The 17,444-nt window shown below is 44.5% G+C and overlaps 1 protein-coding gene across 4 annotated transcripts in view; it reads right to left on the minus strand.

Moving 5' to 3' along the window:
- ttn.2 (titin, tandem duplicate 2) overlaps window positions 1-17,444 on the minus strand; it is a 211,710-nt gene that overhangs the window by 62,298 nt on the left and 131,968 nt on the right. For all 4 annotated transcript variants that reach the window (XM_051402827.1, XM_051402826.1, XM_051402824.1 and 1 more), the window contains 36 exons: window positions 17,099-17,401; window positions 16,216-16,764; window positions 15,070-15,372; window positions 14,557-14,713; window positions 14,289-14,431; window positions 14,008-14,126; window positions 13,662-13,839; window positions 13,242-13,526; window positions 12,827-13,120; window positions 12,387-12,686; window positions 11,948-12,256; window positions 11,617-11,843; window positions 11,193-11,507; window positions 10,643-10,757; window positions 10,198-10,506; window positions 9,918-10,099; window positions 9,521-9,650; window positions 9,187-9,338; window positions 8,807-8,954; window positions 8,485-8,705; window positions 8,283-8,379; window positions 7,780-8,076; window positions 6,964-7,263; window positions 6,527-6,841; window positions 6,089-6,312; window positions 5,715-5,865; window positions 4,969-5,250; window positions 4,105-4,407; window positions 3,521-3,826; window positions 2,625-2,906; window positions 2,069-2,256; window positions 1,341-1,452; window positions 1,068-1,206; window positions 623-786; window positions 380-531; window positions 113-269 (listed from right to left, as the gene is read on the minus strand). In XM_051402827.1, coding sequence (XP_051258787.1) covers window positions 113-269; window positions 380-531; window positions 623-786; window positions 1,068-1,206; window positions 1,341-1,452; window positions 2,069-2,256; window positions 2,625-2,906; window positions 3,521-3,826; window positions 4,105-4,407; window positions 4,969-5,250; window positions 5,715-5,865; window positions 6,089-6,312; window positions 6,527-6,841; window positions 6,964-7,263; window positions 7,780-8,076; window positions 8,283-8,379; window positions 8,485-8,705; window positions 8,807-8,954; window positions 9,187-9,338; window positions 9,521-9,650; window positions 9,918-10,099; window positions 10,198-10,506; window positions 10,643-10,757; window positions 11,193-11,507; window positions 11,617-11,843; window positions 11,948-12,256; window positions 12,387-12,686; window positions 12,827-13,120; window positions 13,242-13,526; window positions 13,662-13,839; window positions 14,008-14,126; window positions 14,289-14,431; window positions 14,557-14,713; window positions 15,070-15,372; window positions 16,216-16,764; window positions 17,099-17,401 — 8,208 coding nt within the window. The remainder of the gene's footprint in view (window positions 1-112; window positions 270-379; window positions 532-622; window positions 787-1,067; window positions 1,207-1,340; window positions 1,453-2,068; window positions 2,257-2,624; window positions 2,907-3,520; window positions 3,827-4,104; window positions 4,408-4,968; window positions 5,251-5,714; window positions 5,866-6,088; window positions 6,313-6,526; window positions 6,842-6,963; window positions 7,264-7,779; window positions 8,077-8,282; window positions 8,380-8,484; window positions 8,706-8,806; window positions 8,955-9,186; window positions 9,339-9,520; window positions 9,651-9,917; window positions 10,100-10,197; window positions 10,507-10,642; window positions 10,758-11,192; window positions 11,508-11,616; window positions 11,844-11,947; window positions 12,257-12,386; window positions 12,687-12,826; window positions 13,121-13,241; window positions 13,527-13,661; window positions 13,840-14,007; window positions 14,127-14,288; window positions 14,432-14,556; window positions 14,714-15,069; window positions 15,373-16,215; window positions 16,765-17,098; window positions 17,402-17,444) is intronic.

Below are 17,444 nucleotides of genomic sequence, written 5' to 3' on the forward strand. Positions count from 1 at the left end.
TGAGAGACATTTACAGGTGAATTAGTGGGAATTGCTGATCATTAATGAATCTGATGTAAGGAGTACTTCTTAAAATCAGAGTTCCAAGCTGGTTCAGATATTGATGACTCACCAAGTCTGTCCATCACTCTGATTGGCTCCTTAAGGCTAGCCGGGTCGGACTCTCCAGCAGCGTTGACAGCCATGACTCTGAAGCGGTACAGAGAACCATCATCCAGGTTGATCACTTTAAATTTGGTCTCCTGGCAGGAGTCAGGAGTCTGGTTCACCTGGGGACGGCAGCAGGACAAGAGTTCCATATCACATTTCACTTAAGATTTAGAGAGATCACGGGGTCCTCTGGGCAGCAGCCGTAATGTTAATTGAACAACTGCCTCACCTTGCTCCACTCCTCCTCTCCAGCCTTCTGGAACTCCAGTAGATATCCTAAGATCTTTCCTCTGCCGGTGTCAGTGGGAGGCTGCCAGGACAGAGTCACAGATTCCTTGGTAAAGTCGATGGTCTGGAACTTCACTGGTGGACCGGGTTTCACTGTGGCAAAGGAGAGGGAGGAATTATTGTAGTGAGTTCACACAGTAATAGCAATAAAATAAAAATGAAATGTTTTAAAAGCTGAACTTACCAATGGGATCTTTGGCGAAGACGGGCTTGGATGGCGGGCTCGGGTCTCCGGCTCCCACCACGTTCTCAGCGCTGACTCTGAACTCGTACTCACAACCTTGCAGCAGCTCCGTTACCCAGTACTCCACCTTCGGAAAGATTCTCTCTGTGTTGCAGCGAACCCACCTAAAAGCAGAAACATTCTCAGCAAATCTATTATCTATTCATCCATCAGTCCATGTTCTTCCATTAAATCGGGTTGAAGTGACAGCAGGTTAAGCAGGGTATTCCCTCTCTCCAGTCCCTCTCGGTGTTCCCAGGCAAGATGAGATATATAATCCCTGCAGCGAATTCTGTGTCTCCCCCGGTATCTCCTCCCAGTTGCATGTGCTTGGAAAACCTCCAAAGCATGACCCTGACCCTTAGAAACTATAGGTTTCTAGTGCTGTGTGTGTGTGTTTGTGTACCTGTTGGCCATGGTCTCCTTCCTCTCCACGATGTAGCCTGTGATTGGTTTTCCTCCGTCGGCAGGAGGCTCCCAGCTGATGAGGGCGGAGTCGTGGTAAACTTCCTTCACTGTGGGCTGTTTAGGAGCGTCGGGCACCTCTGTAATAGAAACCAAACAGTTGCATTCGTCAGACAACTTGCTTGTCATCTTTACTACTTGCTGCTGTTGGTTAAAACTCTTTCAGAATGGACTCTTTGGCAGTTTATGTGTTAGTCTATTTGTAAGGACTTACTGAAGACGTCTCTAGCCTTGGTCTCTGCAGACAGCAAGGGGTCGCTAATGCCGTAGATGTTCTGAGCCATGATCCTGATGATGTATTCACGACCCTCGATCAGCTTCGGCACCTGAAAAAACAGACATCAGGATGCAAACATCAGCACTGAAGAGTTACTGAAGAGTTTCTCACTCTCAATACTCTTTCAGTGGCAATTAAAATGTGTCCATAGAACTGAGTATCAAAACAATCTGAAATAAAACATCTAAATCACAAATTTCTAATATTGTCGACGGTCCAGAAATAGATCAGATAGTTCCTTATTTCAGTTTAAGACTAACTAAAACTTTAAATTTGTCTTTTAATTCTTGTACAGTTGCTTGTACCTTTGTAACATTTGTGAATATTTAACTCTTTTATTAAATTAAAAGAAGGGTTTTAAAGTATTGTTTTCATATCAATTCTGAAACTCTGACACAGAAATGTATTGTAACATTACTAGTATTGATGCATTATATAAAATCAGTCCAATATTCACTGGATTTTACCAATTTTTATACCTACAAATAACCAGCATCTGGAACATGACAGTATGTATTGTTGTTGAGCCTGTTTGCAGTTGTTGGTTGCCTAAGTCTCTTTTCTTGCTGGTGAAGCCTTTAAAATTTTTGGTAAATTAAATAGTTGACCTCAAGTGATCTCAAGTTAATCTTTTCCTCTGAGCATTTCAGTGCTGATCTGCCCACCTTGCAGGAGGTCCTGGTGCAGGACGAGGTGACAGGCATCCACAGGTCTCTGTTGGTGTCTCTCTTCTCGATGATGTAGTTGGAGACAGCGCAGCCTCCGTCATCCAGAGGAGGGTTCCAGGAGATCACCATGTAGTTCCTGTAGACCTCGTTGAAGACCACGGGGCCCTCCGGAGGCTGAGGACGGTCTGACAGGAGGAAGCATTTATACAGGTGACTTTCTATGTTTTTACACTTTGAATATCATTTGGTTTAAAAATCTGGAATTATATTGGAGTATGGCACTGATATCGTTTTTTGTCCATCAATTGAATTTTGAATTTCAAGTCATATTGAGTTTTTATTTCCCAACTATGTTATCCCTCATATCTTGCTTAATAATCTGAGGAGTGATAGAAATATTGCTGCAGATTTGTCAATGACATTCCTTTCAGCTTTTAGGTGCTGAAGTGCTCAATATATCTTGTTGTACATACGAAATCCTTCAGTGCTGACACTAAAACATCCATGAGAAGTCCGTTAATTTGCTTTGAGCTTGAGTGGAGCAGCGACTCACCAACCACGGTGATGGTGCAGATTCCTGTGCGAGGTCCGGCGGCGTTTTCCACGCTGACGCAGTAGCGGCCACTGTGCTCTCTCTTGGCCTTGCTGATGTTGAGGCTGAGGTGGTGGCCGGTGCTGTGGAGGCCGATCTCCTCATCCGCCTTCAGCTCCTCATCATTCTTCGTCCAGGTGATAGCCGGGGTGGGTTTTCCAGTGTAGCGTCCCGACAGTGTGCAGCTGTCTCCTACCTTCACCATCATCTTGTCCCTGAAGTCCAGGTCCAGAGTAGGTGGTTCTGAGGGTCGACAACAGTTAGACATTTTATACATTACTCCTTTTTTATTATGCATATGTGATGTTTTTGATGCAGTATATATGAGTAATGACTCACTAGTGTTATCGTTCAGAATTTCAGTCTATAACCCTTTCTAAGTCCCGCACCTTTTGGAACCTCGGTCAACTTCCTTATTCTTTGTACTTAGATATGCTACGTGCTAAGCTAATCTATGTTAAAAAAAGACAACCACATTTTGAAGATGGTTCAAAAATAAAAGGGACATATACTGTATATAGTCACATCTTAAGTTAGCTAATGTTAGCGAGCCAATCACATCCCATTTTGCTATTAGCTATCAGATGTAACTTGCTAGCTAATGATTACTAATTATGGATTAGCTAGCTAATTTGCTATCATTTTGCCAACATTTGCTAACTTAAAATGTATGTATGTATATGTCGCTTTTTGTTTCCCAAAATTTGACCAGTTATCAAATGCATCATAAAGCTAAGAGAAAGGTCATCTTCATTTTCCATTGACTGCACGGGTAAAACACAGTATGTTGTTTCAGTCAAACAGGTTTCATCTTTTTAATAAAATAAATTATGTTGTTGTCGTGTTGCATCACTCACCAAGCTCGTCCTTGCACTGGACAGGTTTGGTGGCAAAGGACGTTTTGCCCTGCCCCACCTGGTTGATGGCAGAGACTCTGAACTCGTGGCTCGAGCCATCTTTCAGCCCTGTCAGTGTGAACTTCTTGTCCATCAGCTTGTCCTCTGCACCTATTCGTACAAAGGTGTCCCGGCCGATCATGCGGGACTCGAGGACGTACTCGGTCACCTCAGCACCGCCGTCGTACTTGGGCGGTCTCCAGGTGACAGAGATGGAGTCCTTGGTAACAGCGGTAATAATCAAGTCCTCTGGACGCTCCGGGACAGCTGCAGAAGACACAAGCTCTTTATAGCTATTTTCTTTTATTCAACTACTGTCGAGGCTGTATTGGCTTCAATAAAATTAAATATAATAAATAAACACTAAATGTGACAAGTTCCTTGTAGTAAGAAAACTTATAAAATAACATATGAAACAAATACTTTAATACTTTCAAATAATTCTATAGAAATGATCTGATATGCAAATTTAAGATCATTACTTTAGGGATTCGGTACAGACATTTTCACTGACTGCATATTGATATAATGTGTGTCTGACTTACAGATAGGGTCCTTGATGAGAACCATTTTGTCGGTCTCGATGAAAGGTCCCATTCCGATGATGTTCTCGGCTGCGATCCTGAAGAAGTAGCCCTTGCCGTCAATGAGTCCCTGCACCACAGCGTTGTTCCTTGTGACAGTGTATGACACCGACGTCCAGCCCATGCGGTCCGACTCCCTCTTCTCGATGATGTAGTTGGTGATGGCAGAGCCACCGTCATCCTCAGGGGAGTACCAGGTCAGTTTGCAGGAGTCGTTGGTCAGATTCTCGCCAGCAAAGGGAAGGCCGACTGGTCCGGGGACGTCTGGAGGGAGGAGGGATTGGACAGAAAGTCAGAGACTGGTAAGACAGTTTGAATAAATATATCCATACCTCAGAGGGAAGTTGCATGTCAAGTAAAGCAGCTTGGTGCATCATTTATATGTAGGAAAACAGATTGAAGTCACTTGTTAAGATGTGGTGTTACTGTGGTGTCATCCCCTGGTAATCCTATGTATAAACCATAGTTTATAACTTAACCTCATATAATATTACATTTTAATTTGATCAATTGTACGTGGCTTCAAGCATCATTACTTATCTACTATTAGTTAAAGAAATTTAATTTCAGACACTCTCTCAACTTTTCCAACTTCTACTTTCTACTTTTATTGTCATTTGAGTTAATTAAATGATTCCAGAAGATTATATATTTTGTTTTACTTTAATTTGGTGTTCATTTCTTAAAATCCTGCCAATTTTTCCACTGTATACAAACGTTATTTGGAATTCTTACCAGAACAAAATAATCATCTGTAAATAATATACTCCTTTTGGTTTACCAGATTCCTTGTTCTATTTACTATTAAAGACTCTGATGACTCACCCAGGACCTCGACAATGACGGCCTTTTTCCTCTCTCCTCCTTCGTTCTTGGCGCTCAGGGTGTAGATGCCCTGGTGTTGGCGCCTGCAGTTCTTGATGATCAGTGAATTGGATATGCCTGTTTTCTCTACCACGGCCTCTTTGGGCACCTCGGCGTCGTCACGGCACCAGGTGATCTGTGGCGCGGGTTTGCCGGACACGTAGGCGATGATGCGTATGGTGCCACCGGCGTGGACCACGATCTTCTCCTTCACTGAGGCATCCAGGTCCATCTCAGGAGGAACTGGAGAAGGATGAGGTGACGTAAAATTTGTCAACTGGCTCCAGAAGATGTCATTTATTTTAGTCTTGTTCTTTTAGGAATATGGATATTTGTGCTTTTACATCCCAATATATTGTTTCTGATTTTACCTTTTCATATTAAAATGTGTCGTTTTCTTACAGTGTATGTATTTTATTCTTACTCTTCTACCAAAAGAATACAATACTATATCATCAATTTGATCCTACTTCTTGCAAAATCACATGAATCTGGCCTCAACAGATCAATTGTTCTCTACTGTTATTGTTATTAATTGATGGATCCAGTGCATTACATTACTGCCACACTAAAATATGAAATCTATCCAAACCTTAAATTTATTTACTGTGTACATTTCTGTTAACTATATATAATTTCTGTCTGTGTCCCCTGGTGCTAAAAACAAAAGTCCAGACTTCCTGCTCTTATGTGGATCAGATTCTTACTTGTTCTGTCTTTGACCTCGATCAGCTCAGCCACGAATCCTGGTTCTCCGACTCCAGCGGCGTTCACAGCTAGGACTCTGAAGCGGTACAGACCGCCTTCCTTCAGACCGGCCACCACGAACTTGGTTCCTCTGATCTCTGTGTCCTTCCCCTGGAAAGCGACAAAAACTAATAATCAGCAATGCTCAGGAGCTTTTGCTTTTGTTTGATCTGTTCATTTTTTAAGGGATCCCTAAAAAAAGGAATATTAAAACTATGAAGCTACTTTACTGTAATGGTAGGATTTAAGGTGAGGAAAAAACTGCACAGTAAAGGAATGAGTGACAGAAAACTGGATGAGACATTTGGAGCTGTTACAGTTTTGTTTTTCTTACCTTCTCCCATGTCTCCTCGGCCTCGGGCTCCTTCTCCTCATCAGCGTCACTCAGCAGCAGCCTCCTTTGAGCTTTCTTCTCCTCCTCCTCCTTGTTCACCTCCTTGTACTCCACAATGTAGCCTGTGACCTTTGACCCTCCGTCCAACACAGGAGGGATCCACTCCAGCTCCACCGTCGACTTCGTCCAGTCCGTCACCTTCGGGATGGGTGGTCCAGGAGGCTCTGATCACACACACACACACACACACACACACACACACACACACACACAGATAAATGCTGTAAGTTTTCTATCAACATTATCAGAACAGACTTCTAGAAGTCATAATTTAATATATTTACATGATCATGTTACAAGATCATGTACTTTATTGAGCTTGAAGAACCTGTCTCTTTAATAATAAAATGAAAGCTGAAATAATGGCGCTGCACTCACTGATGGGGTCTCTGCAGAGTACAGGGTCGGAGGGCAGGCTGGGCAGACCACAGCCAGCAGCGTTGACAGCAATGACTCTGAACTGGTACATGGCGCCTTCCAACAGGCCGGTGACGTCCCAGTTGTTGCCCAGTGGCAGCGCTCGGATCGGGTCGCGGTTGACGCGGGCCCAGCGCTTGGAGGTGGTCTCCTTCTTCTCGATGATGTAGCCGGTGATGGAGGAGCCGCCATCGTACTTGGGCTCATCCCAGTTGACGGTCATCGACTCCAGACAGACGTCAGTCACGGTTGGTTTCTCACATTGACCCGGGACGGCTGCAAGAGGACGGGACAGTCATCAATAATCTGTTTTACTTTGACTGTTTAAAATAACAAATAATAATCTCAGTAATAACTTCTAACTAATATAATATCTATAATCTGACAAGTAAACTTACTGAAGAGGTTTCTGGCTTTCTCCGGCTCGCTGACCAGCGGAGGCCCAACTCCGAACTTGTTCTGGGCCATGACTCTGAACTCGTACTCGTGGTTCTCAGTGAGGCGTGTCACCACGTAGGCGCATTCCTTGGGGTCATTGGAGACATGGACCCAGGACTTCCTGTTTTCCTCGCGCTTCTCAACCACGTAGTTGGTGATCTTGGATCCACCATCGTCTGCGGGAGGGTTCCAGGCCAGGCCAATCCTCTCCGCAAACACCTCAGTGAACTTGAGGGGTGCGACAGGAGGGCCGGGAGGTCCTGCAGGGGGAGGGAGGGAGAGAGGGTGAGTCACATTGGTTTTATGATTAAGCATAAAGATTTTGGTCTCTGGTAATATAATGTGTTTTTACTGGATACGAAGGACAGAGGTTAGATTTATGCTTCACTACTAGGGGTTTGCTTTTAATGTTACAAACGTGACAATATCGACTAACGTTAGCTGGAGTTGTTGGAGTGTAAACTTCCTCAAATCCAAAATAATCAGTGAAGATCCTCCAGGAGTGGGATGTGGTTATTTTTTTACAACCCTACAACTAGCTAATTGGCTAATTATTATAAGTAATGTTCGGTTACTGTTGTAGGTGGTAAGCTAGCTACCCGGAAATGCTAATTATTGCAGTGCAGAAAAACCCATTTCTGTATCAGTGAACATTTCTTACTACAGCGCCATGTATTGAACAATACTTTTTTGAGGGAGGAGCTTAACAAAAACTAATCATTCCAGCAATAAAACTTCATTTAAATGACGGCATGTTAAGTATTCGTGTTCTTCACCAAGCACGGAGAGCTTGATGTCCTTGGTGACGGTGCCCAGGCTGTTGCTTGCCGTCAGGCTGAAGAGGGCGCTGTCGTTCCTGCTGGCCTGCTGGATTAGCAGCGTGCACTTGTCCTGGGTCACCAGTTTGTTGATGTGCTGGTCGTACTTGACAGCAGCCTTCTCCTCAGGTTTGGCCAGGCTGGCTTTCTGCCAGGTGAGTGTGGGGAACGGACAGCCGCTCACCTTCGCCACAATGCTGACATCACAGCCCTCCTCACCCTCCATGGCCTCACGCAGCTCAATGGTGGGAGCACCTGCAGAAACAAAGGCCAACAGCTTATAGCTAATATGTTTTAAATTCTTTCTGAGGCTCACAGTCCCAGATGTTCATGAGCCACTTGTATATCAGAAACATGCAATTTTAAACTTCTGTCCACTGCGATATGAAAATATTTAACTTGTGCTTGTACAGTTTGAGCTGAAGAAGATGAAACAGGTTTTTGAGCAGCCTATCACTCACATGTCTGATCCTTGATGACCAGGGGTCCAGCGGTGGCAGAGGGTCGGCTGGGTCCAGCAGCGTTCACAGCTTTTACTCTGAACTCATATTCTGCTCCCTGTAGATCAACAGCAGTAAGTACAATCAATAATGTCTTAATGATTAATAATTAATGAAGGCAGGAAGTAGCAAAGTGAGAGGTGGTGATCCTTTGAAGACTGACCTCCTTCAGGTCCTCAACCACAAAGGTGAGTTCCTCCACTTCTCTCTTGTTGCACTGCTTCCAGGTCTCCTTCTCCTTGCCACTGGTGTCCCAGCTCAAACGCTCAATGATGTAATGCTTCACTGGAGAGCCACCATTGTTTTTGGGAGCCTCCCAGGTCAATGTAACGGTGTTCTTTGTCACCAGGTTGACCTTCACCTTGGTGGGGGGGTCGGGTGGGTCTGAGGAGGAGGCAGAGGAAGATTAGCGTGAGGACAATTCCAGTGAGTTTTTGAGAGTTTTTGCTGTATGTATGTAGTTGGAATAGTAGGTCTGTCCTTACAGATGGGGTCTCTGGCCCGGACAGGTTCAGTGGTGACAGTGAATGGGCCGAATCCAAGTCTGTTCTCAGCTCGGACCCTGAACAGGTAGTCCTGACCTTCTAGCAGGCCTGGAACCACGTAGGCTTGGCTGGCACAGGCTGCATTCACCTGATGACAAATCAATCAATCCATAAGTTAATAAATCACAAAAATACTCAATATTTCCTTTAATAGACCACAGACATTTTGTTAAGTTGTAAAGTGTTTGGTTTTGATTAAGCTAGGCTTAGCAGTTGTCCTAGCTTTCAGTCTTTGTGTTAAGCTAGGCTAATCACATCCTGGTGGATGTATATCATGAACAAATTGAGACAAATTGAGAAATGGACTGAGTAATGTTTACCTTTGTCCAGGCCTTGTCAGTGATACATTTCTTCTCAATAAAGTAGCTCTTGATTCTCTCTCCTCCGTCAGTGTCAGGGAGTTTCCAGATAAGCCTCATTGTCGCACGGGTGATGTCAGTAACCCTCAGCTCCTTTGGAGCTCCAGGGACGTCTGCCCCCAGGAAAGAATTACAGTCAAAAAGATCCAAAAGCAACAAAACAATGACCCCAACATACCATCATAAGACTCTGCCACTGTGATTCATTTAGAGAAAAAAACAACTCAGGTTTGAAGTGCAACAATTTAGGGATGTATGCAAGGTCCAGGTCTGTATACAAACAACATAGACATACCAAGGACGATGACTCTGACATTGACGTGTTTCTGTCCGGACTTGTTCTTGGCAGTGATGGTGTAACGTCCAGAATGGCTCCTCAGACTAACAGGGACTGTCACAATGGACGTGGTGTCAGTGGACTCAATCTGAATACACAAAAAAGAAAATGAGAAAATAAGACTAAAATCCATAAAACATGATCACAACTGATCTTTATAGAATATAGTATCCTTTTAAACATATAATTTAAAAATCAAAAGCAGGAGTGTTATAATTACATTCTTTCTTTGTATTGGTTGGTTGTATGAAATCCTTTACTGAACATTGCTTCACAAACACATTGTTTTATCACATAAAAGTATAGTGAAAAGGAGATTTTGCTGGAATCATTGTGTTGCTGTGTTGGGTCTCACCTCGGAATCCACAGGCAGTGTGTGCAGTTTGTTCTTCTTGTGGGACTTGGCTTTGCCAGTAAAGTCCCAGGTTACTTTGGGAGCAGGGCGGCCCTTGATGGTGGCGGGGATCCTGATTGGATCTCCAGCACGGATGCACAGCAGATCATCTACGACTACGTCAATATTGATGGAAGGTGCAACTATAGAGTAAGAAATATTGGAGGAAACATCAGTAAAGGATAGAAATACCTTCAGACAATGATGAAAGTTACTTTAAAGACTTTAAAGTAGGACATACGCTGGACGTCTTCAATCAGAACCTCGCTAGTGCGGGGGCTGGGGTCGGACTCGCCGATATCGTTGACAGCGATGATCCTGAAGCGGTGGCGTTTCAGCGCACGGAGGTTGGGCACAGTGAACTCAGTGGTGGGGTGCGGTGATTCTGGGTCGTTCACACTCATCCACTCTGATGTGCCCTCACCCTGGATCTGGATGATGTAACCCTTGATGGGGCTTCCTCCGTCCCTCTCTGGTGGCTTCCAGGACAGGGTGACACTGTACTTTGTCTTATCGACCACCTCAGGAGCAGCGGGCATGCTTGGAGGAGCTGGAGGGGAGAGCAGCAGTTTGTAAAAATAGTGTCCAAGGAAAATCTAACTTATCATCTTTCAAAATACAGAGGAAGAAGGATTTATGTAGGACTATGTAGAACTATTAGGAGAAGGCTGTTGCTTTGTACTCACTGATTGGATCGACAGCGAAGGCAGAGTCGGAAGGTCCACTGAATGGTCCAGTTCCTGCAGAGTTGCAGGCAGCAACCCTGAACTCATACTCTGTTCCTTCAAACAGACGAGTCACCTGAGAGACACAAAAAAGATGAGGGGATTCAATAGACATTCCTAAAGGACTGTGACCTTCCGTTCTGAAGGTCTGTGAGGGATCATCCTAAGGGTCTGTGAGAGATCATCTTGAAGGTCTCAAAGGACCTTCTTAATGGTCTTTGACATACCCTTTTTAAGGGCTATAATGGAATTTACTAAAAGTTTGTGATGGACCTTCCCAAAGGTCTCTACCACACCAGCCTAAAGGTCTATGAAGGACCATCCTTTCTAAAGGTCTGCTTGGGTATATCCTGAGGTTCTTTGTAGAAGGTTCACAAATTTCAGATCTTACACTACAAAGACGTTTCTTTAATCAGTGAAATTTGGAGCTGTAAACACTAAGGCAATAATTTAAATTCAATTTGAAAAATAAATTCTATGCTAACACAGAAACAACCCCATAGCAGCTTACCTGGTATTCCCAGCCTTTCATGCCCCTCTTGGTAACCGGCATCTTGTTGACTCTGGCCCAGTAGTCGGTGCCTTTCTCCCTCTTCTCCAGCCAGTAACCAATAATCATAGAGCCGCCGTTGTCCCTGGGTGGCTCCCAGTTTAGGGTCATGGAGGTCTTGGAGTATTCTGCAACGGTTGGTTTCTCCGGTGGCCCGGGAAGGCCAAATGGATCTGTGATCTGGACTTCTTCTGTTGAGCAGGGGTCAGATTTGCCGTAGCGATTCTCGGCTCTGACCCGGAACAGGTAGGTCTTGTTGGTCTCTAGGTTCCATACCTGAGGGAGGGGGAGGTGGAGTTACCATTAGAGTAAAGGGGTAAGGGCTTTACAGGCCTATGACAATCCCGTTATCATTATCATTATTGTTGTTGTTATGAAGACATACCCCGTATTTCTTCTCAATTATGCTGTTGGTAACCTCCACCCACTGTGGTTCCGGAGGAGCTTCCTGTCCCTCTTCCAGCTCTGGCTCCTCTGTTACCACGTCCTTCCTCTCAACAATGTAGTTGGTTAGTTCGCTGCCACCATTATCCAGTGGTGCGTCCCACTGGAGGTAGCAAGATTCTGCCCTAATGTTAGACACTGTGATATTCCTGGGTGGAAGTGGCCGGTCTGAGGAGAGCAAAATACATTTAGTACATACTATATTGTAAATACTAATAAACACATCCTGTCTTTTCTGTCTTTGATTGAGTCAGTGACATGTTTCAACCTACCTAGAACCATGACAAAGATGGTGTGCTTGGCTGAGCCCATGTTGTTGGAGGCAGACACAGTATAGCTGCCACGGTCCCTTCTGTTGGCTGTTGGGATGGACAGTGTGGTCTTGCAGTTCATCCTGCCAGTATCTACTGTCTCTATCAGCAGAGCCTCGGTGGGCGTGTCAATCAGTACGTCATCCTTGGTCCACTCGACCTTGGGGATGGGCAGGCCGAGGACATCAGCAGGGATCTCAATGGGCTCACCCTTCTTCACGGTAATGGAGTCGCCCTTGAAGTGCTTCAGCATGTGGACCTCAGGAGACACTGAGAAGGATAGGAACAAATCAGCACAAAGTGAAAAACGCTAGTGTGCACCATTAGCATCTGTAATAATTTCATCAAATTTTTTCTTTCTTGAATAAAGAAACAGACTATTTCAAACATTCAGTCTTACCTTCATCGTCTTGGATGACCACAGTTAACGGGATGGATGGCTCGCTCTCTCCGATTAGGTTGGCGCATTTGATCCTGAACTCATACATCCAGTCCTCCTCCAGACCCTCCACGGTCATGGTCATGTTGGGGCAAATCACTGTGTTGCAGGGCTCGAAGGCCTGCTGGTCCTGCCTCTTCTTCTCAATAAAGTAGCCGATGACAGGGCTGCCACCATCATTACGTGGTGGCTTCCAAGAAAATGTGATGGAGTTCTTGGTGCGTTCAGTGTAGTGGAACTTCTCGGGGTATGATGGTGGGCCTGCATAACCACAACAACAATGATTAGTAAGTAGAAATCCAATTTTCTACCAAGATTACTTCTGAAGTCTTCAGACTCCTCGCAAGGAATAATACTAGACATTTATTTCCGAATCAAAATCAAGCAATTTTAGGACTCACCCTGTGGGTCCACAGCCTTAATGGGTCCCAGCTCAACGGGCGGGCCCATGCCATACTTGTTCTTGGCGATGACCCGGAAGAAGTACTCCTGTCCCTCCATTATGCCCACGCATTCACACTTGGATGAGGCAGTTTCAACAGGCTGCCTCCATGTGTGCATCTTGGCATCTCTTCGCTCCACAATGAAGCCGGTCAGGTCGCTACCTCCGTCATCCTCTGGGTCATCCCAGTTCAAGAAGATCATCTTGCGAGTGACAACAACAGGCTTCAGGTCTGTGATGGGTCCGGGGACATCTGAAAGTAAAACAAAATAATCCCTCTGTGTTCATTTTTATTTCATAGCATCAATTAATTGCAAGTTAACTGTCAAGTCTTATTATTAAGTCCCGCCCTGTATTCCTCAACTTCCACTCACCCATGACCTCCACTCTGATGGAAGCACCCTTAATGCCACTGGGGTTGCAAGCAGAGATGTGGTATTTGCCACTGTCCTTCCTCTGAGCTTTCTTGATTGAAACAACGCTGTCGTTGCCCTCAGTGAGGATCTCCACACGGTCTTTGTCAGGTTTGGCATCGTCTTTGGTCCAGGTGATGGACGGGTATGGTTTACCTGTGACTGTAGCAGGTACACGGAGTATCTCTCCAGCTCTGATTATCACACCATTCTTGATGGACAGTTCCAGTTCAATCAGAGGCACCTCTGTGGAAGGCAATCAGCAGCCAAGGAGGTAAGCCAACAACGACAAAAAAAGCTTTAAGATTTCCATTGACATTGAATCAGACAGCAATTGATCTAGCGATCCCAATTTCAGTCTCTTTATTTTCTTCTACTGACCTGCAGGATTCCTGACGAACACAGACTCTGTGAATCCTGGTGTTCCCTCTCCAGCAGCATTGCAGGCAATGACTCTGACCAGATACTTGGCTCCCTCACGAACTCCATAGACAGTGAAGGCGCGGTTCTTCCAGGGACGTTCTGTAGACCTGGACCAGTCCTTGCTCCCAGCCACGGCCTGAAGAACACCGGAGAGCAAACATTTGTCTCAATTGAAATCAAGACAGTTAGGTTCTTGAGTTGAGAAAGTCTGATTCATCACATTTGAATCTGCAGCTACTGCGAGGTAGGAGGCTGAAAACAAATGTAAGTAAAGCTGAAAAAGTATCAAGTGACTTGATCTGACCTTATCCACGTGGTATCCCAGGATGTCTCCTCCACCGTTGTCAACAGGTGGGTCCCATTCCACGTCAATGGAGTGGTCGGTGGTTGTCACCACTCGGGCAACTGGAGGTCCAGGAGGTACTGAAGTGTCAAATAAACATAGATGGTACATGTTAACTCTGGGACTGACTATATTTCGATGGACATAATTCATCCTGTTCATGATTCGAGTTTTCTGAGTACTGTCTATAGCAGTATTTAATCAGAGTCATACTGAACACAAGTATTAAACAGTTTACGTACGGATCGGAGCCTGGGCTGTCTTGGGTTCGGAGGGGGGACTGAACTTTCCAGGTCCGGCTTGGTTTTCAGCCGCCACCCTGAAGATGTAAGTCAGACCCTCCAGTAGACCTTCAACATTCAGCTCAGTGTCATTGACGATGTTCCTGAAGAGCAGGACAGAAGGGAACATTCAGAAAACTGGCAAATATATTTTTAGTAAAATTAAGTCAATACCAACTTTTTGAGTGTGAGTCTCAATAGAGAAAATAAAGTCTTTGTGTTTCCCCACCTGTTGACACGTGCCCAGTGCGAACTGTTGATCTCACGGCGCTCCACCCAGTATCCCAAGATGGGGCTGCCGTTGTCGTTTGGCTCGTTCCATGTGACCAGCATGCTGTGGGCTGTAATGTCATCAATCTCCGGCTTGTCAGGAGCCTCAGGAGGTTCTGAGGAGAACGAACGGAAGAGACAGCAGAAAAAAATTAAGTCAGACTCGATTCATGTTGAGTTTTCTTCTTTGTTTTTTTCCATGTTTTTTTTTGCCCTTTTAATGCCAGAAAAAAATATATTATTAGGGAGTGAGTAGTAAGCTAACAACAGTGGCAAGTCTACATAAGTTAAGTAGTGATTTACCACACAGGGTAAGCAAAAAAAATGTAATATTATAGATACTCACAAACAATGTAAGCTTTCAGTAAGAAGAATTTATTAATAACTATTTGAAAATGTATTTGTTAAAGCAAAAGTCACATATGTAAAACAGACTTGGCATAAACAGGAGTAATAATAAATAATACCATACCGAAAGGATTCTTGGCGATGAGTGGTTTGGAGATGCAGTATGGACCAGCACCAAACTTGTTCTCAGCCACAACCCTGAAGATGTACTCCTTTTTCTCGATGAGTTTGGGCACCAGGTAGCGGCAACCTCTCAGTGTGGAGGTGACGCAGCTCCAGCCGATCTCCAGCTTTGAGTTGTCCTTCTTCTCCAGAGTGTAGTTGAGGATCTCACTGCCGCCATCGTCCAGAGGAGGATCCCACTTGCAGATAACAGAGTTCTTCCTCACTTCCTCAAATTTGAAGTTCACAGGAGGCCCAGGAGTATCTGCAGACAGAAAAAAGAATGAAATGAAATATCTAAAAGCTACAGTAGGTCTTTATATTGGAGGATACTATAAATGTTTGAACGAGGACTACTTGGATGATCTGTCCAGACATGGGATTATATACAGTGTGCCTTTGTAAAGACATTTTTTTCTTTACATTAAGTAATATGTGTGAACCATCAAGCCATTTAGTTACATTTACATTAATCGTTGCACTGAGTTTAGAAACAGCTTGATTTTTAGTTGCATAAATTACAGTATCGTCTGTATACATCTGAACAGGAGAGGTCCGAGGATGGGTCCCAGGGGTACGCCATAATTTATTCATACTTCATTTCATAATTTAATTTCACATGTCTGCTGTTGAAACTCATAATCACTTATTTTATTGAGTAATTTACCTAAATATGTTAAAAATCACAAATTTCTAATTTCAAAAATGGCAAATCTGCTATTTTCTCAATTAATCAATAAATAATTTTGTCTATAACATATCATAAAAAAGGGAAAATTATTATTCTCATCATCATTTCCTGAAGCTTGATGGCTTGTTTTGTCCAATCAATAGACAAAACAATATTTGGTATTTTTACTTGAAAAATGGCTTAATTGATTAAACAATTATCAAAATATATAAATAAGATTTATTGACAAATTGTTTCAGCTCTAGTTATGTACCCCTAATTCCTATATATACCGGGATATATGTACCGGGATGTAAATGTAGTGCATTTTTAGGATAATTCATTCTTTTTTTCATTAAAAGTTGTGTATGTTTTTAGAAATGCATGGATATGTATTTTTTTTCTGACATTAAACACAGAAAAAAGAAGAATTCTCACCGAGCACGTTGACCTCGCAGGTTGCCGAGGCGATGCCGTGGTCGTTCTCCACCTTCACCATGTAGACACCGTGGTCGGCGCGGATCGAGTCCTTGATGACCACAGAGGACTCGCCCCTGTGGCTGTTGTTGATGGTCAGACGTTCGTTTATCGTCGGGTAGTCGGTCTCCTCCACCTCAGGCGCTGCTGCCTCCTCTTCCTTCTTCTCCTCCTCCTTCTTCTCCTCTTCCTTCTTCTCCTCTTTCTTCTCCTCTCCTTCCTTCTTCTCTTCTCCTTCCTTCACCTCTCCAGCCTGCTCTTCTTTCTTCTCGGCCTCTCCCTCCTCCTTCTTCTCCTCTTCTTTCTTCTCTTCCTTCTTCTCTACCTTCTTCTTCAGGGGTTTTTCGGGCCTCTTGCGGAGCGGCTCAGGCCGGATCACCTGGTTGTTCCAGTACCAGGTGATCTGAGGGTAAGGGGCGCCAGAAATGTTGGCGTTCAGGCAGATCTCACAGCCTCGCTTTACGCTGAGACCGGACTGCAGGCTGCCACTCAGGAAAACCTTCGGAGGATCTGAGAGAGAACGAAAAATTAGAATTAACAAAACATACAGCTGAAAACTGCACAGCAGCATTATTATTAAAGAAACATCTACAAAACATTTGCTTGCTGTAATGAGAACTGTGACACACAACCTTTAAAACAGCTTCTTAAGTTGTGTTTATTGCTTTTATGTCTTTTGTTTCAAGTTCACGATACAGGTTCTGACTGAGGCTTGCTCAACTGTTATTGGAGCCAGAGCAAAAAGGGGCGGGACTTTACAGGCAGTTTACAGGAATACATTTGCCTTGCAATGAGACAGTAAAACATTTTTTTTGAGGTCTTCAAGAACTGATGTCATCCTTACCGATGCTGTCTGACGCTTTGACGAATAGCGTGTTGCGTGACGGCTCGCTAACCCCGGCGGCGTTTTCGGCTTTGACTCTGAAGGAGTAGTTCTTGCCCTCCGTCAGCCTTCTGACGGTGTAGGACAGAACAGGCACCAGGAAGTCGTTGCACCTCTCCCACTTGTCCTCTCCCTTCTGCTGCTTCTCCAGGGCGTAGCCCATGATCTTGGCGCCACCGTCGTACATGGGTGGCTTCCAAGTCAGAGTGATGGTGCTTGATGTGGGGTTATGGGTCTCCACGTCCACCGGTGGGTCAGGAGCATCTGGGACGAGAGACGGATTTCGGTTTGACTGACCGCAAACTTA

The sequence above is a fragment of the Dicentrarchus labrax genome, unplaced genomic scaffold (assembly GCF_905237075.1).
Source record: "Dicentrarchus labrax unplaced genomic scaffold, dlabrax2021, whole genome shotgun sequence".
Lineage (NCBI taxonomy): Eukaryota > Metazoa > Chordata > Actinopteri > Moronidae > Dicentrarchus > Dicentrarchus labrax.